This window comes from Manacus vitellinus, unplaced genomic scaffold, assembly GCF_001715985.3.
Source record: "Manacus vitellinus isolate BGI_N305 unplaced genomic scaffold, ASM171598v3 scaffold_13_pilon, whole genome shotgun sequence".
In the NCBI taxonomy this organism is placed as follows: Eukaryota; Metazoa; Chordata; class Aves; order Passeriformes; family Pipridae; genus Manacus; species Manacus vitellinus.
Genome location: NW_021938999.1, coordinates 4246980 through 4268630, shown reverse-complemented (window position 1 = coordinate 4268630; position 21651 = coordinate 4246980). Strand labels below are relative to the sequence as shown.

At 39.9% G+C, this 21651-nt stretch overlaps 1 protein-coding gene across 1 annotated transcript in view; it reads left to right on the top strand.

The window, feature by feature from the left end:
- Positions 1 to 21192, top strand: part of PANX2 (pannexin 2) — a 24375-nt gene extending 3183 nt beyond the window's left edge. The window contains exons 2-4 of the mRNA XM_029958058.1: positions 80 to 215; positions 16020 to 17471; positions 19348 to 21192. Coding sequence (XP_029813918.1) covers positions 80 to 215; positions 16020 to 17471; positions 19348 to 19709 — 1950 coding nt within the window. The 3' untranslated portion in view covers positions 19710 to 21192. The remainder of the gene's footprint in view (positions 1 to 79; positions 216 to 16019; positions 17472 to 19347) is intronic.
- Positions 21193 to 21651: the final 459 nt, after the last annotated feature.

Sequence of the window (21651 nt, the reverse complement as noted above, 5' to 3'; positions counted from 1 at the left end):
ATCATCGATAACACCCCGCACATGGCACGCGCTGCTGGCAGGCGAGACGTGAGGGCTCATTTCTGCCGGCGGACAGCAGGATGACAAGGCGGGTGCACTGGCGGCTCTGCTCCTCCAGCTGAAGCTGGAGCTGCCCTTCGACCGCGTGGTCACCATCGGGACCGTCCTCATCCCCATCCTCCTCGTCACCCTCGTCTTCACCAAGAACTTTGCCGGTAAGGGCGGAAGGACGGGCAGGGCCGTGCCCCAGTGGCTGCTGAGCGGGACCATTGGTGCTGAGAGGTGTCTGCCAGCCCTCGCCTGGGCAGGGGGGGACGGCGGCAGGGCGCAGCAGCCACTGCCTGAGAGCCACCTGTGCCCAGGACGCGGCCTCTGCCCCTCGCCTTGGCGGGCAGGGGAGCGGTGTCGACGTGGTGGCCGCTCCCTGACGGGGGTAGTTGCTGCCTCTCGCCTTGCCGGGCAGGCGAGCGGTGGGCAGGGGGTCCCCAGCCACCCTCCGGGGCACTGACCTGCAGGGAGGTGTCTGCTGCCCTGCAGCCGCTGAGAGCCAGTGTGGGTGACACAGGGTGCAGGTTAATGCTCCTTGAGGTGGATCCTGAGCAGGTCCTAAGCTGGATCCTGGCTGGCGTCAAGCATTGTCCTGTTGTTACTTCAGACGTCTACAACATGAGTGTTAACTGGCCTGCTAGGGAGAGGCCGATACTGTATATGGAGCCACATGCACAATGTACTTTGCAATATTATCACAGTGGAAATCACCAGTGTCTCTTCCTCTTGAGGGCCTACATCTTGCATACACCCAGTAACAATTTAAAAAGCCTGGTTTGATTACCCATCACCACCAGTCTTGTAAGGTCACATTTTCATGAGCCTTGAAAATTGCTGATCCAGTAAACTGTTATGACACCTTTTGGGCCACTAACACAAAAGGCCACAAAGCGTTGTTTTGCTTTGTGAAGTATAGGCTTGATGAGTGTAGCTGCCAGCGCATGACTCCTTTTAATGTCCCTTTAAGCTCCATACTGAAGATCCATGGGAAATTATTAGCACTTTAATATATGGGATGGACCTGGAAGTCTGTACCTTGTGAGGTTGGTAAGAACCTCCCTGCTTTGGGATTGACTTCCAGCACTTAATATCCCTAATACTTGTTTTCTTTATGAGATAAATCACCTAGAAGAATAACTGCTTGCAAATGGAGTCTGGAGATTTTTTCTTAGTTATAGTTAAAACTTTTTCAATCTCCCTCAATTTTTAAAAAAATACGGTTATTTAGATCAAGATTTAGATCAGCCACAATTAATAAGAGCCTCGTTTTTTTGATGGTCATCTGGGGGTATCTTGGAGAAACCAAGTTTACAGGGCACATGAAAACCAACTCTTCATAGCAACTGAAGGACAGGATTCAAGGTCACCTTTGGGGACTCTCTGTGGAATGCAAAAGTTTTGAGATTAGGTAAGCTAATAGAGTGCATCCTTACTTATATATGTGCTTTCATATTGTTTGAGATGTACAGTTTTGAACCTCAGTAGGCCTAAACTCAACCTTGGGTGCAGGCAAGGTCATGTCCCCCTTCATGTGTGTTCCTTTACATAGTGCTTCCTAGCAGAAGCCCTTTGATGACTCACTGCTTGTTCAGACAGAAGTAACTTGCTCCATATGAACTAGTCATCTGAGACTGCAGATTGTGGAGGAAGTGTCAAGTCTAAGAGACTGACATTTATACAGTGGATGTCCCTCTGCGCAGCTAAGCTGTGGTCCTCACACATACATGGAAGAAAGGGAGTCTACTGAATTTACTCGCATCTGCCTATATTTCTGCAGTTGAGTTTATTTTGTGCTGTGGAGACTATTCTCTAGGTTGACAGTTGCATTCCAAATTTGTTTTTCAGAAGGGCTTAAGGCAATATCACTTATGTCTACTTATGGACTGCGAATTCTGCTTTGACCCAGTAAGAGCAGTAGCCTATTGTATCCTGCCAGGGCAAAGCTTATAAGGCATCGCAGAAAACACCCTTATGTCTCTGGGAAAACATGGGGTAACATTCTTCCCTCATATGATGTCATGTGTTTGTTCAGATGGTCTGCAGTTAGAAAAATAATATGAGAAAAAAAGAAAAAAATGCAAATACAAGAGAATGTAATATAAAAATTCGAAGGATCTGACAAAACTAAATAGATTCTTTTTCAGGGTTGAGTCAAAGAGTTTGGGGTTAGTAGATTCAGTTCTCCTTCCACAGAGTTCAAGAGCAAAACTTTTATTAGTTTTAATGTGATCTGAATCAGATGTCACTCTTTAACAGAACAGTTTTACTCAGCCTTCTTTAATAAGTCAGGCTTGTCCAGAGACACTGATGCTGGAAATAACAGTTCAGCTGGATACATGCTTACTACTGATTCTGCAGTTTGTGTTTTTTCACCCATGCACTGTCACTGATCTTAAAAAACATCTGACTTTGCTTTGGATACTGCTACTTCTGTGCAATTTAAATAATAGGTATGGAAGTTCAAACTTTGCTGATAAAATTGAGTAAGGTATCTACTGCCCCTTTATTGTGAATATCGTAGTAGCTTCCCAAACTTTCCTTTGGGCACTTGTATGCTTATCAGATACTTATTATTATTCCTCATTCTGTTAATGATGTCCAGCGGGAAGATACCATCATGCCACTAAACTGAAAACAACCCCCTTTTCTGGGGGCTATCATCATGGCTGGGCTTCACTAACGAAGATTTGGGAAAGGTCTCTACCCACGTTTATCACAAGCACGCTGGTGGCTAAAAAGGCCAATACGAGATAGGCATGTCCGATTGCAAAAGGCACAGCTGAAAGACTCCTTAGGTGGTAAATTCTGCAAGGCACGGTTCTTTCTGTGTTGCCTTTTTTCCTTGAGAGTGATCCTGCGTGCGTTCTCAAAAGCATCAGCAGCGTTATAGATGGTGTGTCTCCAGACCTCCGGGTTGGAGACCAGAGTAGACCAGTTATGATGATCAATATGGCCAAGGCTGAGATGTTGTTTCAGGGAGTCCTTGTATCTCCTCTTCGGAGCTCCTCTCTTGCGGCAGCCGGTGGCAAGTTCACCATAAAGCAGGATCTTAGGGAGGCGGTGGTCCTTCATCCTTGAGACATGCCCTGCCCAACGCAGCTGTGTTCTCAGCAACATGGCCTCAATGCTTGTGACTGCTGCTTGTTCTAGAACAGATGTATTAGTCACATAATCTGACCAGTGGATGGGGGCTATACCATCCTATTTAATCAGTACTGGTAAAGCTTTTGGAACAATGGCGCATGCACTCGAGACATAAAAGGGTAGTTGTCTAAAAGCAGTGGTTTCTCACAAAACTTTTTTGCTGAGTACTGAAAGAACCTGCATAATGAGTGGGTAGAGGAGATAAGAGCCTCTTATATCTCTGATCTACCTTTGAGCTTATGTCAGTGAAAAGTGTAGCTTAAAGTGCAGTCAAGAGCAACTGTACATTTGTGCAACAAGTGTGGTGGCAGCTGCTTGACCAAGCAGTGTGGGTGTCCTCCCCTGGGGGTGTGCAGAAGGCACCCCATCATCACAGGAAGCCTGGGCATCCCAGGGCAGCAGTAAGTCTTCTGGTGCCAGAGGCTGCAGTGAAGCATGTTTGAAAGCAGAGTTCAGCCCTGCAACAGAGGACAAAGAAAGAGCGTGTTGTTTATTTAAAAGATTGTAATTAACAACCTTAAAAATCATTGCATCTCTAGTATAATATATTATGTAGTGCATAGGACAGAGATAAAGTTATTTATTTAATTTTGTTGTTTTAGTGCAATCATTGTTTAGGTAAATTCATATGCTCTTCATGAAAGTGATTTGTTTACCCTTGCATTGGAGTGTTCTGATCTTTACATCTCTTTTGAGAAATTAAGTGACAAATTACTGCTTTAAAAGGCAAGACCTAATTGTTTAGTAGATACTATGCTGATGTTTTGAATAAATCACAATCCATCTGAACTTAATGCTTTACAGAAGACTTTAAATTAGGTATTGTGCTTTTCTTCTATTACATGTATCATAAAATCATAGAATGGTTTGGGTTGAAAGGGTCTTTAAAGATCATCTAGTCCAACTACCTGCCATGGACATGGACATCTTCCACAAGACGAGGTTGCTCAAAACCCTGTCCAACCTGGCCTTGGGAAGGGACATCCACAACTTCTCTGGGCAGTCTATTCCAGTGCTTTCCCCCCCTCACAGTAAAGAATTTCTTCCTTGAGTCCAATATAAAGCTACCCTCTTCCAGTTTAAAACCATTGTCCTGTCATTACAGGCCCTGCTAAAAAGTCTGTCTTAAAAGCCCCCTTTAAGTACTGCAAGGCTGCAATAAGGTCTTCCTGGAACCTTCTCTTCTCCAGGCTGAACAACCCCAGCTCTCTCAGCCTGCCATCAAAGTACTCCATCCCTCTGATCATTTTCATGACCCTCATCTGAACTCACTCTAGCAGATCTTTCCTGTGCAGAGGGCCCCAGAGCTGGATGCAGGACTGCAGGTGAGGTCTCAGGAGAAGAGAGTAGAGGGCCTCTCAACCTGCTAGACATGCTCCATGTTTTGCAGCCCTGGATGCTTGGTGTCTTTACAGTCTTATTCAAGGTTTAAAAAGGGCTGTCATCCTTGGTTCACTTTAGCCCTATAAATGAATCTGTAACATAACCAAATTTTATCGAGTAATAAGATTTTGTTTCCAAACTTCACTTCTAGATGGCAGTGCATTTGGGGTGCAGTTGAGCTCTCTGCAGAGTGAAGGGCATACACACTTCTAGGATATGCTCCTGAAAATTAAATTCAGGCTGTGAAGGAGGCAGTAAGAGTTTTATCATTGATTTCAATGGAGACAGGAGTTTACTCTGATGGCTGAAGTAACATGATTCTTTCAGTGGCCCTCACTTCCTAAACTTTTTTCATAAGAGGAAAGAAAGTCACTCAGCTAACCTCCTACATTGTTATTTCTGAGTCTCTCAATTCTCCTTTAATGTTTTTCAAGCAAACCAGTGTGATTCCAGAAAGGACACCCCTAGAAAGTTAATTAAAATAAATCCATATTTATACTGGGCGTAAGATCATCATGAGATCATCATTTAGAAGCGATATTCAGCTACCCAACACAAAGAAAGCCCACATGAGCACACACAAGAGAAGAATGAATATTGTTTCCCTTTCTAGAACTCACCTGTGAACAAACTTGATATAAAACCTGCACATCCTCTGTTTAGGACCAGTGTATGTTGACCTCAAGGATGATAAGGAAAGTTTTTGAGGCATTTTTCTCTGACCGAGTGGGTGGATCTGTATTTGAGTTTCCTGGTTTCCCGGAGTTGGTAAAGGTGACTACAGAAGGCAGCACAGGCTAAGGGAAACCTCTCCTGTAGCAATGTCCTTGTTGAGATAACAGTGTGTGCAGTTGGTGGTCCCAAGAGAACTTTGGTTTGCTCTGTTTTTGTTTAAAGCACTTTTTAAAAGTGCTTTAAAGATAACAATTACATTTTTTATTTAAATATGAATGCCCGTGTGTTTGAAATTCTGTCAGAACAGTGACATGACCCCCATCACACCCTATATAGTCTTAGGCATCTGCTGGAGCACTCATGCTGGTGTATATGCAGTGCTTTGCAAAGGTCCGTGCTTGTGTTTGACTCTGTGAAGGTTTGATTTCTCATACCTATCTAACTTTTCATTTCCTAACAGCTTGAGCATTTAGTTATTCCTGTGCAAACTAGAAGTTAAATGCAACCAATGTGAATGGAGAGTTCAGATTTGATAGTACTGTGCTGTCCTGGGGCATAAATAGGTGATTATACCAGGTACTAGCTGGTGGTGAAGCAGATTTTGAGCCTGTGAGTATAGGTTGTCACTTTCGTCTCTTCATTTTAGATGCATTGGAGCCTGCTGGATTGTTCCCTTTCCTGTGATAAAAGTTTTGATGTTCTTTTTATTTAAAGTGTTTCCTTGTTAACGTAAGCCAACCTTAGGTTAATATTTGGTGAAAAAATGGTAAACCACCAAACTTTTAATTAAATGTTAGTAGGTAAGGATCTCAGTTATGTAGTTCTAGTCCACCTGCAGTTTGTGTTGGTTTTTGGCAGTGGTTTTTAGTTATAATGTTTCATTATTTCCTGTCAAGACATGGTCAGTCTGGAGTGGTATGGATCTAGATAAAAAGGTATTAGTCCTTTAAAACACTGCCTTACCATTTTCACTTCCTTTCCAAAATGCACAGAATGTGGAGTATTAGACAGCAACATTCATTGCCAGTTTGAAGTGAGTCTGTTAGATGTGCCATGAGTTTTTTATCCTTTACTCTCCCTGTTTTTACCATGGTACTAGTACGCACAAGCCACAGCTACAAGTAGGATGCTGCTGGGTCAGCAGGTGCTGTGTTCTGTCCTCCCAGCCTTTTGTAGTGAAGTGTCTCATGGTATTTGCTGAACTTCCAAGACACTGTTCTACAATCCAGTAGTTTAAGAGATACTTGACTTTCATGATGTGCTGCTTAATTTGTTTGTATCACTTCGTGTTTAGTGAGTCGTTTAAATATTCCAGTTCAGTGTTGTGCCGGGTCCAGAAGCAATGCCATCAGTAATGTCTGTGGGAAGTTCTTCGTGCAAGGGACCAGAGAGTGGTGGGCCCTAAAGGAGAATACATTGCTGTTTTTGTTATGTGTTATCTCCACAATATTGAAGTATTTTGGTTTCAAAACTGGTGTGGTCAAAGCATTGCTAAGTCATATCCCTCTTGTACAGTGCCTCATGCTTTCTATTTACAGTGAATTTTTCTTTCCATGTTGCAGTCATGTTTGCTTTTCTCTCAGAAGCTGTTAAATACCAGTACTTTATTAAAATAAAGCAAAGCAATCATCTTGTTGATTTTTATACTTTAGTCAAAAGCTAAGCTGTGGCACTGATTTCCGTGCTAGGTTTATAAAACAGTGCCTACAAAATACAAAAAAGGTTGCTCAAAAATACTGTATTTCTATGTCTCTTAGCAGTTACATAGCTCAGCCTCTACCATCCTTCTGCTAAAAAATTTTCATGAGAAAGCAATGGAAAGAGACAGTAAGTTAAATGACTGAAGGGTCAGTTCAAGTTTTTGTGTTTTATTTTCTGTTTTGTAATGATTTACATAAGCAATGCTTACTTCACTGTGTAGCACAGTATATGCATGAGTTCAATGTCTTCTTTACTTTTCATGCTACAGTATGGTTGAAACAGTATATGCTGCAGATTTCTGTATTATAAGATGGAGTATTATTTTGTGTTTTTTGTTAGCTTTTCTAATTTGTATTTCTGTTTCAAGTTGTGGCAGGATATTTTCATATGCTTACTTAGGTGACTTATCTAATAGATGACTTTTGATCTTGTTTTCCAGTTTTTCTCTTCAACTGCACTTAAAACAACATACAGTAAGAAAGTAAAGATGAAGTTTTTCCAAGTGATTATTCTTAGTGCTAAGAGTACAGGGCCAAAATGTTTTGTGTACCTGATGACACCAGTGCAGAAATTGTTTGTGAGGTGATACTAGCAGAGAAAAGAGAATTTGAGGAGTGTCTCATTACCCTTAAGTACTTTCTAAGCACATATTCTTAAAAAGGATTAAATGATACAAGCATGGACTGGCTGCAGTTCAGCTGCTGGCTGTTTGCATTGCTGATGGGATTTTTCCAAAGAGTAAGGGCAGTTTACTCACATACAAACACGAGGTGTGCACAAGATATACATGCTGGGACTTTGCGAGTTTTGATAATTTAAAGATTTGCAGTTACACAGGTGAATGGTAGATAGAAAGTATTCTTGAGGAAATCCATGAGCAATACATGTGTAATCACTGAACTGCAGTTCCTAGCAGCTACAAATATTTTCCTGTCATAAATTCTGTTTCTCGAACTTCATCGACACACATAAGTCATGTTTTGTTATATAGTCTTTAAAGACCCTGTTTTCGCTACTAACCCCTTCATTTTTTTAAGTGTCATATATGTGAAGAGGTCCAAAATGTGGATGAGTTTTATCTTACTACATCCTTTCAGATAACCAGCAATTTGAACAGATGGTCAAAAATATTTTTGTTTAAGAGCTACTTAATTTATTCACCTTTTGTCAAAGAGGAAAATTTATGAATAAATAAGGGTAAGGTTGAGTCTGTTTTTTAAACCTACCCTGAGTCGTTCGAAGCTCTCTGTTGTCTCTAAGCTAGATAGAAATCATGCATCCATGATGCAGAGGAAATCTCAGCTTGTGTGGTTTCTTAGAGCTGTAAAACTCTTCAAGAAGAATCTGCATCGTCACTGAGTTACTTGGGTTCTGTCAGTATTAAAAATAACTGCAGTAGGCACCCTCAGTAGGTATACATGTTTAATTACAAAAGCAGAATAATTTCGCAGTAGGCTGGCATGATTTGTGTAGAGGTGCCATTTGTTTTACGTGATACAGGATTTGTTCTAAGAAAAACATTGAATTCAGTGCAGATATTTACATCATTGGGGATTTTGTCCCAGGCATGTATTATACTCTTGCATTTGAACTGGGAAATGCAGCAGTTCATTATGATAGCAAGGTTTGGGGATTTGTTTGCTTTTCTTTAGTGGCACCGTGTCTGTCATGCAGATTCACGGTTGCTGGAGCAGTGCTGCAGCCAGGTGCTGAGATGCATGGTGTTTTTTGCAGCTTAGAGCTCAGTGACTATTTCTGGAACATTTTGGTTAAATGCTCAAATAGTTATTTCACATTTTGAGGTTGGGGTACCTTATCTTCTGAAAGATCCATATCTCTTCAGGAGGTCAGGAGACCTCCACACTGGAACTGGCAGAGCCCCTGGGAGCTGCCAGTTCTCCTGGCTCTGCTGTGATGAATCAAAACAGTTGTGATACATTACAAAACCCAATTTCTCTACACATGGAGGAACCAGTTTTCCAAAAAGCAGTAGACTGGCCATCTCTGCCCTATAAATACTATGTTATTAAAATAATATTATTACCTCATGAGCAAACTATTGGTCTTTTTCCTCTTTTTCAATATGAAGTTTTCTGGGTGCTGTGATTATGGCAAGAGGTACTTAATACAAACCATCTTTTTTATTTCTAGTCATTAAATAACTGTGGTGCAATGGAACAAACCTACTGTTTCCTTTTGCTTCCTGTGGTTGTATTTTGCATTTGACTCTTGGTTTAGGAAGCTACCCTTGTCTATGTATCATCAATTTCACTGGATTTTCATAATTCATTTCACTTCGGCATTTATTCTTGCAGTTTACTTCAGGTATTTCTGTAGTCCACATTACCATAATGTCTGTGTAGTTGCTTTGGAGTTTCATCTCTAGAGGACAATTTTTGAATTGGCCAACATTATTTTTTTAATCTTCGCAAAACATTAAAACATTATTTTCACACCTTACCACTTCTACTATGCGGAAGATCTGTACACCACCAAAATTCCTCTCACCTCCTCATGTAAATGCTAAATTTAGAAGTAAATGTTATTCAGATCTCTTTTGTAGGACTGCCTGCATGGCTGAATTTCATTAATTATGTTTTGATGAATACATTCCTTTAGATTCAGATCTAACCTTCCCTCAAATCTTGGCATAATACAGAGCTCTTTGTACAATCACAAGCATTGTCATTTCCTTCCAGGTGTTTTCTGAATGCTCACAGAGCTCTTTTGAGCACAGAAAGAAATGCTGCTAGTGAAGTTCAACAATACAGTCACTATAAATAAGCTCTCTTTCCAGTGTTGTTACCACTATCCTGCATGGCCATCACATGGTGGATGATAATTCATCACTGAGGAAAATTCCTCTATAGGAACAGCCAAATGGATTTCACTTAGGTGTCTCTGCACCTTCTGCATAATAGTTGCAGTTTCTGGAATAACCTTCTCCAACAGCCTTCAACATATCAGCCAAGTTGGAGTAGATACTTTTTTCTCCTGACTAACCTGAGCAGGTGTTACAAGTCTTTAAGCCTCAGATTGCTGGTAAAGGAACTTCAGCATACCAGCTACTTTTAAAAGAGCCAGTGTTTATTACATATAGGGAATATAGTTCTGTAAATTTATATATACACTAGGAAAGTGCATTGCTAATTTATTGATTCTGCAGATCTAAAATGTGTGCAGTTCAAGCAACAGTCTTGCAAGCAAAAAAAACCCAAACTGGAAATACAGGGACACCTGCTGCAGCCCTTGCACTGCAGTTATCCCTATGGGTGACCCGGTACCTCTACATCTTTGAAGCTGCTTATTTACTTCTTACTCATTATGATTAATTCTTGTAGAGTATAGGCCAGTAAAACTTAATAGGAGCAGTGGTTTCCTATCTCATTTCTTTAGGGACTTTCTTTTCAAGATTTTTTTCTTAAACAGGACAAGTGGTTTCAGAGATTGGGCAAAAAAGGCTATACCTTACCTTGCTGATCATGGAGAAATTTGTACCTTAGGAAGACTTCATGGTCATGGAACCTGTATTCAGATTTGGAAGGAATATTCCCTAAGAAGGCTAAAGGTATTGTCTTTTTGTTTTGATAAAAGTAATAATTCTTAGTAATTAGCTTGCTGAGTTAAGGCTTACTTTGATGGATGTTTTCTTATTCATATGACTAAACTTAGCTAAATAGGACTGTATGACTACAGTTGATACACAAAAGTAGTTTCAGGGATCCATTCCTATGCTGTACTAATTTCTAACCTTTAAATAAAGTAGTTGAAATAAACTAGTTAAGTTAAGGGAGCTTTTCCTTTTGTTGTCAGTTAATTCGGGTATTAGCCAACATTTGTTAAAATCACATTCAAGGCAGAGTTACATATTCCCTGTGGACTATGTAACTGAGATGGAAAACATGTATACTGCTTAGGTAATGTTTTACTTTCTTAGACTACATTTGCAGCCTTAGTAACATGAATGTTTTTTATCCATTTTTTTTTCAGAGAGAAGAGGATCCAGGACATTTCTTCTTTTCCTTTTAAAAATTGCTGAGAAACTACTAAATAAATTATTTCTGTTTCTTAAAATAAACAGTTTGCTACCTGCTTTCTTGTGCCTTTTAGTACCCAAGATGAATGAGGCATGCATATAAGATTGCTTACATGTATTTGACACAAAGTAAGGACAGCAGTATGATTAGGAACACCCTTGTCAAATACTGGCATTTATTGCTGAATTCTGGGAGTTTCTAAATTATTTTGTCTGTTAGAAACTTGTGCACTGGGAATGATGGGCAGGGAGATTCGGAAATTCTACCTAAATGTTGAATTACTCCTTAGAGACAAGTGGAGAGTACAAGGAGTGCTTCAGAGATCTTGACTGGCTTACCATCTTTTCTTCATAAGCAGGTTGGGCACAGGTTTGAGGATATTTAGCAGCCCTCTTCAAGAAACAGATGCCAGTTGCTAGGAAGCACTAGGCTAGGGTGAGTCTAGAGTATATTTGACTCAGTAAGTGCACTTATCAATATACTTACCTGATACTTAGCTCGGGTCTCCAGTATGAGGGTTTAGGCACTTGTCATGGGGCCAGGAGATCCAGCCTGTTCCACAGCCTTTAAACACCAGTTCTGCTGCCTATACCCATGTAGGGCCATGGTGGTAAGGCTGAGTATTTACTTCTAGATCCTTGAAGAACTTTTTGCACAAGAGTCATACTTACCTTTCCCTTGGTGTAGCAAGCACAAGAATTTTCATATTTTTTTCATATTTGAATTACATTTTCTGAAAACTTTCTTTTTTTTCTGTCTGTGATTACAAAATTGTACTGTTTCTTCTGCATTACTGATTTACTGCACTGGAATCCTGAAATCATGCAATTCAGTTGGAAGATTAATGAGGTGTGATTTCTTTTTCCAGAGTAAATTCTAAAAACTGGAGGCCACAGGAGACATGCACAATTTGTTATTACAGTTTATATTTTGCTTTGGGTAACTATACTTCATTCCACTGGGAATGCAGTAGGTGTAAAAAGTCATTTGCCCTGTTACATAGGGACGTATACTGTTTATTACTAATATTTTCTTTTCTTACTTTGTAATGCCTACCAAAGCATCTAAATTTGTTGTCCATATTTATTTAAATAACTTTTGCTCATAATAACATTTTAGAAGCTTGAAAGTGACCCCACTACAGCATCAGTTCTTCAAAGAGAGATGCACATGCCAGATTTTATGTGCTGTGAGTAATCCCATTGGCTTCAAGGGAAATGCCCAATGCTTGAAGTTTTAAGTCTTTTTAGGAGCAGGTCTTACTTTTTATGCTTTTGAATGCTAAGAGATTGCCCTTGTTGTCTTTATTTTTAAGGGGCTAGTGAATGTGTTAGGTGCAATTCACTCACTTTCCCCGGAAGACCTGTAAAAACTTGCATGGACAATGGTGAAGCCATAGGTATGTATCACTCTCCATTGTCCATGCAAGTTTTTTTCAGGGTGAAATAAGAGTATTAGTTGAAACTTTCTATATTTATGAATATAGAACTTTCTATATTTATGAAAGTTGAAAACAAATACATTTTTTAATATTACTCAAGCACAAGTCCTGTGAGGAGAGGCTGAGGGAGCTGGGGCTGTTCAACCTGGAGAAGAGGAGGCTCAGGGGAGACCTCATCACTCTCTACAACTACCTGAGAGGAGGTTGTAGCCAGGTGGGGGTTGGTCTCTTTTCCCAGGCAACCATCAGCAAGACAAGAGAGCATGGTCTCAAGCTGTGCCAGGGGAGGTTTAGGTTAGATATTAGAAAGAATTTCTTTACAGAGAGGATGGTCAGACACTGGAATGGGCTGCCCAGGGAAGTGGTGGATTCTCCGTCCCTGGAGATTTTTAAACAGAGACTGGATGTGGCACTTAGTGCCATGGTCTAGTAACCACAGCGGTAGTGGATCAAGGGTTGGACTTGATGATCTCGGAGGTCCCTTCCAACCCAACTGATTCTATGATTCTATGATCCGGCATCAGAGCTATGATTTTAACAGTCTTACAGCCTTTTTTTTCATACTACTTACATATCAGGAGAACACTGTTAAAAAAAAAATTGATCTGCTGTACCTTCTTGAAACTGTATTAGAAAGGGCCCTCACTACTAAGTGAGTTATCCATGTGAGGAAAACTTGGTACTCTGCTGTCCTCATCAGATCTGCATATTGAGATCCAGCTGTATGTTTTTGCCAACTTTCATAACAAACAAGATTAGTTATTGACATACTGTTTTTTAATTTATTTGTGATTGACACAGGTTGCAGTAGAGGAGAAACAGTTCCATACCCTACTATAATGGGATCAGACACATTCAGGGTGTTTGTTAAATGCTGCCATCACCTAAGAGGTAACATTCACAAAAGCTACTCAAACTTGGTGTCGATCTGGCTTGGCAGCTTCTTGTCAATGAAGAGAGAGATAAGCTCTTCCGCCAGGCAACACCTAAATGAGTCTTTTGCTTTGAATCAGTTTGGAAGGGAATTCCTCACTTCCATTGTCTGGAGCATATTCTAGAAGAGTGAGCTTCTTAAAGCCAATGCTATGCTTTGTAAATCAAGTCCTGTGCTGAGAGGGTTAAGCTAAATATCCCTATGGAATAACTTTACCTGAATTAGTGGCAAAATGTAAAATGACATTTGCTGTCTCTACTGGTTGGGACAGCCCCCCTTTTCTCTGAAGCAGTGGCAATGGATAGGGTGCAGCATTAATCTCTTAGTGTATCTGTTCAGTGTAAATGTAAATGTTAAGACATTTTGTTTCTTTTTTTATTTATAAAATAAATATATATTGACTTGTTGTATAAATATACAATTTTGGCAAAAGTCACTCTAGCTTTCAGGTCTCAGTGAACAGAACTGGAAGAACTGTTCCGTTTATTTGATAGTTGCAACTGATACATCAATCAAAAAATAATCCTTATGAGTGATTTGTATGAATACTTGTTGCTGTTTTCCGAAGTATTCGTGATGTTGAGACCTAGGAGAAATGAACCCATGTATGCCACAGGAAATTGGGTTTCCTATTGGCAAGTTCACCCAATTAAAAAAATTTCTACTTATGAGAAATGTAGCATGCTGCTTTTTTTATTTCCCCATGGGAACATTTTCACATAGGAATCTGTCTGGTCTCCTGAGAAATCCCACAATAAGTCTTTGATAGTAGGAGATGAAATTTTTTGTATGCATCCCTTCATGGGTAGGGTTAGGAGGGCATGTAAATTACCGAAATCAAGGGACTCAGTGAGCATTTTTCTTGTAACATGTCTGTAAATACACAAAATAGTCTAAATGGGAAGCTGTGTAACTTCAGAGTGCTTTAAGCTCTCCTCAGAGATTGAACTTAGATCATTTTAAAATAGTCTTCAGAAGTGATATTAAAGAATTTGCAGAGCTTATTCACTGTGCATGCTGTCTTGGGTAGCAGCATTTATTCTGTCAACTCTGTTTAAATTGGTAGTATTTTTAGAAAAGAGTTCTCACTGAATCACTTTTTAAAAAAACCAACAGAATTTTTGTGCAGTTGTCAGCATGTAGATCTCTGTAGGTCACAGAAGAGGTTTATACCTCCACACCAAAGAACTAGCTTTTGATTTGCTCACATGTAAAAAGCAACTGGTCCAGTAAGGAGTCATCTGTTAAGCCAGAAAGATTAGGGGGTTTGCCTGCATATTAATTTTTAATATTCTATTTATTGTTATCAAACAACATGATACTTTATTATTTTTTTTATTATTTTTATGATTAAGAGAACAGTGCCACCACCCTCTTCCAGTGAGCTATTCTTGATCTGAATTGTAAACTACATTCAGAACTGGAGCAGGCTTGGTGTTCTTGAGTGATTTTCAAGTCAGGAGAACATGCCTTCTCCCTATGGGTCTCATTTTGGGAGGTTTTTTAAAGGTATACCAGAACACTGTAAAATATAGTCCCTTTGTTCTAGCAGCCAAAACATAAAAACATGGTCTTCCTCTTTGAATAGGGTTTCCTCATAATGGTCATTGTTCTTTAGGCAATTAATGCTGCTCTAGTTTTCACAAGGTTTTCTATCTTTCTTTCATGTATTGCTAGAAAAATCTGATTGTATAAGAACATAATTTATCTACCAGGTCAAGACAAAAGTCCTTTTATCCCACCATCCTGCTGATGATGGTAAAAAAAAATACTTATCAAGAAGTGTTAAAATAAACGAGCATACAGCGTAATTTCCTTTGATAAACCCTTCCACCCTCCAGCAGCCTGCGATTAAACATTTCTTGAGAGAAAAATTGCATCACTGTGTATTTAATAATCCTTGCTATACTTTTTCTCCCATTACTTTGTCTGATTGCTTTCTTGATCCGCAGTATGTTTCTTCCATAATACTGTATGACAGTGAGTTCCACCATTTAATTACATGTTGTGTAAAAAAACCAGTGTTACAGTTTCTAATGTAGAATTAAATTTCCATAGCAAGAAGTTGGTAACACACCAGATTCTGTCCTGATCGATCACACTTTAATTCAAGAATGTTACCTAAGGGGGATACAGTTGACTAAATCCTTGTTTGTCGTAAGTTTCAATTTTTTTTTTACCATATCAAATGAATAGACTTTGTTAATAAGTGTTAAAAACATTGCTTTCAGCTACATCTAACTTTTTTCTATTTGGAAGAATATTTAGCTGGGATGAACCTTAAATTTCATCTAAATTTCAGTATTTGCATGGAACATCCTCAGCTGCTGACCATGTCGTGAATATCAGGTCTTTTAGCTTTGCAGAGTTCAGGTCGCAGTTGGTTAGGATATTGTTTTCAGAGATTTAATTAAACCAAAAGACGTATTTCTTGCTGACATTTTTAGCTCAGGTTCATTCTAAAACTTTCAGGTAAAAAGTTTGGCCTTGGGCTTTGCGAGGATGTGTGCAGGCTAAGCTGGTTAATAGACATGGAGGGCTTAATGCTCATGTAAAGATACGGTAAAATAAAATTGATATAATTTGAAATGTTTATTTTCCAGAGCTCCTTTTGTAGGTTAAATGCACAGCAGTGACTTTTCTCTCTGTTATACAGAGGAGCCAATATACTGTTATACACCACACAACTTCACCCGCGATCAAGCCTTGTATGCCAGAGGATATTGTTGGACAGAATTAAAAGATGCCTTGCCAGGAGTTGATGCCAGCCACTGGCCCTCCTTGTTTGAGCATAAGTTCCTACCTTATGCACTGCTGGCTTTTGCTGGGATAATGTACATTCCAGCTCTGGGCTGGGAATTTCTCGCCTCCACCCGGCTGACTTCAGAGCTTAATTTTTTGCTTCAGGAGATTGATAACTGCTACCACCGTGCAGCTGAAGGGCGGGCACCAAAAATAGAGAAACAGATTCAGTCCAAAGGCCCAGGGATCACCGAGAGAGAAAAAAGGGAAATTATTGAGAATGCAGAGAAGGAAAAAAGCCCTGAACAGAACTTGTTTGAGAAATACCTGGAAAGAAGAGGACGAAGTAACTTTTTAGCTAAGCTTTATCTTGCAAGGCACCTATTCATCATCTTTTTAAGCATCATACCAATCACATACTTATCCACCTACTATGCTACGCAGAAGCAAAATGAATTTACATGTGCTCTAGGAGAGCCTCCAGACAAAACTAGCAGCTCCAAATTGCACATCAGAGTGAACTGTAAGCTGCCGTCTGTCCAGCTCCAGCGGATTATTGCTGGTGTAGATATTGTTCTCCTCTGCTTCATGAACTTGATAATCCTCATCAACTTAATTCACCTCTTCATATTTCGGAAGTCTAACTTCATATTTGATAAACTGAACAAAGTTGGAATAAAGACCAAGAAACAGTGGCAGAAGTCCCAGTTTTGTGATATCAATATTTTGGCCATGTTTTGTAATGAAAATAGGGACCACATAAAGTCATTGAACCGTCTGGATTTTATTACAAATGAAAGCGATCTGATGTATGACAATGTGGTGCGCCAGCTGCTTGCAGCATTGGCCCAGTCCAATCATGATGCTACTCCAACTATGCGTGATTCAGGGATCCAAACAATAGACCCAAGTGTTGATCCAGCAGACATTGATGCTAATGAACAGCTCATCATTAAGAGACCAAGGAAGAAGATGAAATGGATCCCGACTACCAATCCCCTTCCTCAGCCATTCAAGGAACAGTTAGCCATTATGAAGGTTGAAAACCATAAACCTGATAAACCGAAGCCTGTGAGGAGGAAAACAGCAACAGACAGCCTTATAGCTCCTTTGTTAGAGTCTGCTGCAAAAACCTCACAGCAATCGTCTGCTCATAAAACCGAGCCAAGTGCTATCCCAAGCACAAGCAGTGAAAAAAAGCACACACGGCACTTTTCCTTGGATGTTCATCCATATATACTTAGTAGCAAAAAACCCAAGCCAGAGGTTCAAGCCATCCCCTCGATGCCTACATCAAAAAGCCAAGAGGGTGGATTTTTAAACCAGGAAGAAAATGTTGTAGTTCACGTTACCTCCTCTCTCAAAGGTACAGTATGCCATAATGCCCATACCACCTCCACAGACCATAATGTGCATAGCAATCTTCAGGAACTCAAAGTTTATCTGAACGGTTTGACTTGCCTTGCTAGATTTTGGGATAGCTAATAATCTCAGGGCTTATAGGTCTCAGAAACAGAGGTTCTCTCTCTTAAAAAGCTATGTGGAGGGTAAGGATTATTACAGTAGAGCTGTACAAAACAGGATGCAGGCTGTTGATGTGGGTAGTTTTTTAAATGTAAGCATGACCACTACAAATGTGGTCATGCCTTGCCAAGGAAATGAGGAGCGTTTGGCCCCATGATACCCTTCATTCTCCACCAGCACCTGGCACATTTCAAACATGCCTTATTTTCAAGTCATATGGAAACTTCCATGGTAGATGAGCAGTCCTCTGATCAGTAATAGCCCCTTAGGAGCATGTGGGAGACTAGTAATGGCAGTTAAAGCTGCCTGTAGAACAAAAATCTCTAACTACCAACTCTTACAAGTTGGCATGTGTTTGTCACCTAGGAAGTCACAACTCAGCTCATTGACATTGTCCTTCACACAAGAGATGCTTTAAATTGTCCTGTGTCTCATGTGGACCAGAGGATTGATAGTCTGAAGTGTGGGTGCTGGTCAGGGATTCAGGATTTCTGCCATTCCCTTCCTGTGTGGCCTCACAGGAGATGCTCTTTCTGTGCCTCAGTTTCCTATGTGTTTCCTGGAAAGCCTGTCCCTGTCTTAACTCAAAAGGAGTGTTTCAAATATATCAATAATTGCTAGGTGCTAGAGTGATGAGGAAAGCCATTTGAACATTAAGAAAAGTGATAGATCAGTAGATAAACTGATAGACAGATATCTTCTTGTTTATTTTTGTAAGCTACTGACATAAGAAAGAAGCACTATGCAGTTGAAGTTACAGAAAAATCTGTATGTACTTAAAGCAATGGCTCTCATCTCATTACAAGCTAAGACCTCCCTCTGGGCTTCGACAGACTGACATCTACCGTCACCCCACTGCCCAGCAAAGAAGTGATTTGAGGTATAAAAGTTTCTGTCACTTCCGAATCCCTATGCTCCTTAGAGCCCTCCAACTCCCCAATATGCATGTGAGCTATTCTACAGCATTCCTTATCCAGTTACCTGCTGTGATTTCAACTCCTCAAAACTACTGGGGTTTTCTGGTCTCAATTACCTTTATCTAAATTAGTGCTTTAATATTTTAAGGGCAGAAAATAATTACAGGAGTTTTGGGGCTCTGTGACTCCCCATTTACATTAAAAAATTTCAGCTTTGTTTTTGAGTTAGACCTACATTGCAGTCCATCAGGTAAGGTAGACTTATAATTTCTGGAAAGAGACATCAGTTAATGTCAAATTGCTGAGTTCTTTCTAAAGACAAGTGGCTTACAATATGTAACCACTAGTTTTTCCCATTGAAACTACCAGTGCCTTTTGTATTCCATCCTGTGTTTTTCAATAGTCATAACGTTTGTCAAAACATTAAATCATAATATTTATAAAACACCGGCCATACTGTAGAGGGGAATAAAATATATTTTTCAGTTGTTTTTTTTCATCATTTTACAAAAATATCATTCACATAAGAAAGCATGAGCATGCGTAAAAAACAGCCAGATATACAAACCCCATTTGTTGTTTGTCCTGTTTCCCTGAGCGTACAACCCTGTTGTTTTGAAACAGTCCTGTTGGATTTCTCAAGGGTTCCCAAGAAAATTCAGCTCAGGGTCCACTTCTGATCCCACTGAAATCGGTGGCAAACCTGCCAATGACTTTTATTGGTTCAGGACACTCCTGACTGAGGGACTGGAAGGGTGACAGACTACCTGTCCTTTAACTGGCTGTTTTGTTTTCTTCTAGACACCCCTCATCCTGCAAAAGAGATCCTATACTCATCTGAGACATGCAGAACTGTGCCTGCTGCTGCAGCTTTTGTCACGTGTAACCACAACCATATAGCCACAACTGCTGCTGCCACCAGTATGGCTTTGAACCAGGTCAAACCAGAGCCAACACCTGCACTGAACTGCAACTCAGCCCACCCTTTGCTGCACATCAACACACTGTACGAGGACCATGAGGAGGAGGTTTCAAACATAATGGACAATGGGATTCACTCACCGACTGACACGGGGGAAATTCTCTCCATCCCTACCCCAAAGCAGATAAGGTTGGCAACGTTTGACGAGCCAATGGCAATCGTGAGCTCGGTGGAGTACTGAAGGCCCCAGGCTGCCCTGCTGGCCCCTGTGGCTGGGCCCGAGACCACTGCAGTGCAGAACATGGTCCCCCCAGCAATGCAACTCACTGCATGAGCATGGAGAGTTTTCACACAGACTGTAGCTTCTGCTGATAACACCAAACAGTTTTACAGGATCACATCATGAGCACTGTCAGTTATTTGCGAAATAGAATAAAGAAAATCTGGTGGAAATAGACCTTTAACACTAAGACAACCACTAGCTCTAGCTCTAAACTATAGCTTCCTGATTTAAATGGGAATTAGCACAATTTATGAACATTAGGAGTCTGATGGCTTGCCACAGCAATTTTAGTGAGTGTTTAAATCCTTTGCATTCAGAATTACTGATTAAAGTTAAAACAACTCGGAGGTGAGGTATACTTTTTTAATGGCAGCAGTTAAATAAGAGTTCTTTTCTAAGCAGAGAGGATTTTTTTTTTTAAATTCAGGATTTTGAAAAAATTATATGCAAGCAAAATTTGGTTTTGTTTGTTTCTTTAGCTCACTGATGTTGGGCTTGATGGAGACTTAGCTGAAAGGGCCTTACTACCACCAGCATTTCAGTGCAAAAAGATTGATACACTCAATCTCTTGCATTTATAAATGAAAATACCTGAAGTATGCCCCGCCCTTTAACATGCTTATATGTTTGATGGAAGATGATTAAGAGTTTATTTTTTTAACTATATTTTACCATGGAAAAAATTACTTTATTAACTTTTCAAACCAGGTGTTACTTTTAACAAAATGTGTAGAAGAGAGTCATTGTAACTGCTTATTTTTTCATAGTGTATTTATGAACCAGGTTAGAAACTTTCATGGGTGCTTCACTGATACGAAAAATCTTATGGAGGTCATTACAAAATATCTTACAAAATATGAAACCAGCAAACCTGTTGTCAAATAACACACAGTTAAAGTCTATGAATTTAGTTCTGCAGATTTGGCTAGTCCTTGATTCAGCAAACACTTAAGGCCATGGGTGACACTGAAATGACTCGTGTAAAGCTAAGCACACACTGAAATGGCTTTGCTGGATCCTGGCTCTAGTGCAGGCAGACAATAATCCTGCGGTATGTGCTATCACTCTGATTCAATATTTGCCATCCTTGGCTCAAAGCACATCTTCATGCCCATCTTCCTATAATTACGGTATGTGTGATTTAATAGAAAACTATAGTATAACTAAAACATCTATTAAAATTGTATCATGCAATAACCATTCTCAGCAAAATTATAGTGAAACAAAAAGTGACTGTGTTAAAATAATATTCCTAGCTGCATTCAGAATTACAGACTGTGTGTGTTTGCTTCAAAATTATGTATAATGGTAGAAAAAAATATGCAGCACAAATATGGGACTGAAATCTTGAGTTTATTTTTAATTTATTACCTCAGACATGCATATATTATACCAATATTTAATGAAAATAGCACTGAAAATAAATACCTATTATTCTGAATATTTTAATGTGTACTACTTCGTAGCATAGTGTTACAACACACCTCTAAAGCAAGGTAACCAATATTCTTGTCAGTAGATCCCTAGGGCTGGATTAGAGTGAAATGACACTGAATGACCTGTGTGTACTTATGAGGCAGGCTTATTTTAAAACAATTTGGTTGCAACGGAAAGGAGGTAGGTAGCCATTTTGGTTCTTTTCTATAAAATTATAAAATTGTGATGAAGAAAATACATAAGAAGAAAGAAAGAGAAGGAAAGGACAAGAATAGATAGTGAAAAGATGTCACCACCTATGGATCCAGCAACGAGACTTGATCAGTGCAGTTTCAATGTCTGTGTCAGAGTCATCATGGCAGTCGATCCATTGGGGTTAGGGCCCACACAACAGAGTTCAACGGCTTACATGCTTTCAGGCTCATGTGGGAATGCCCCAGTAATTCCCCAGGGGAGGGCTTTT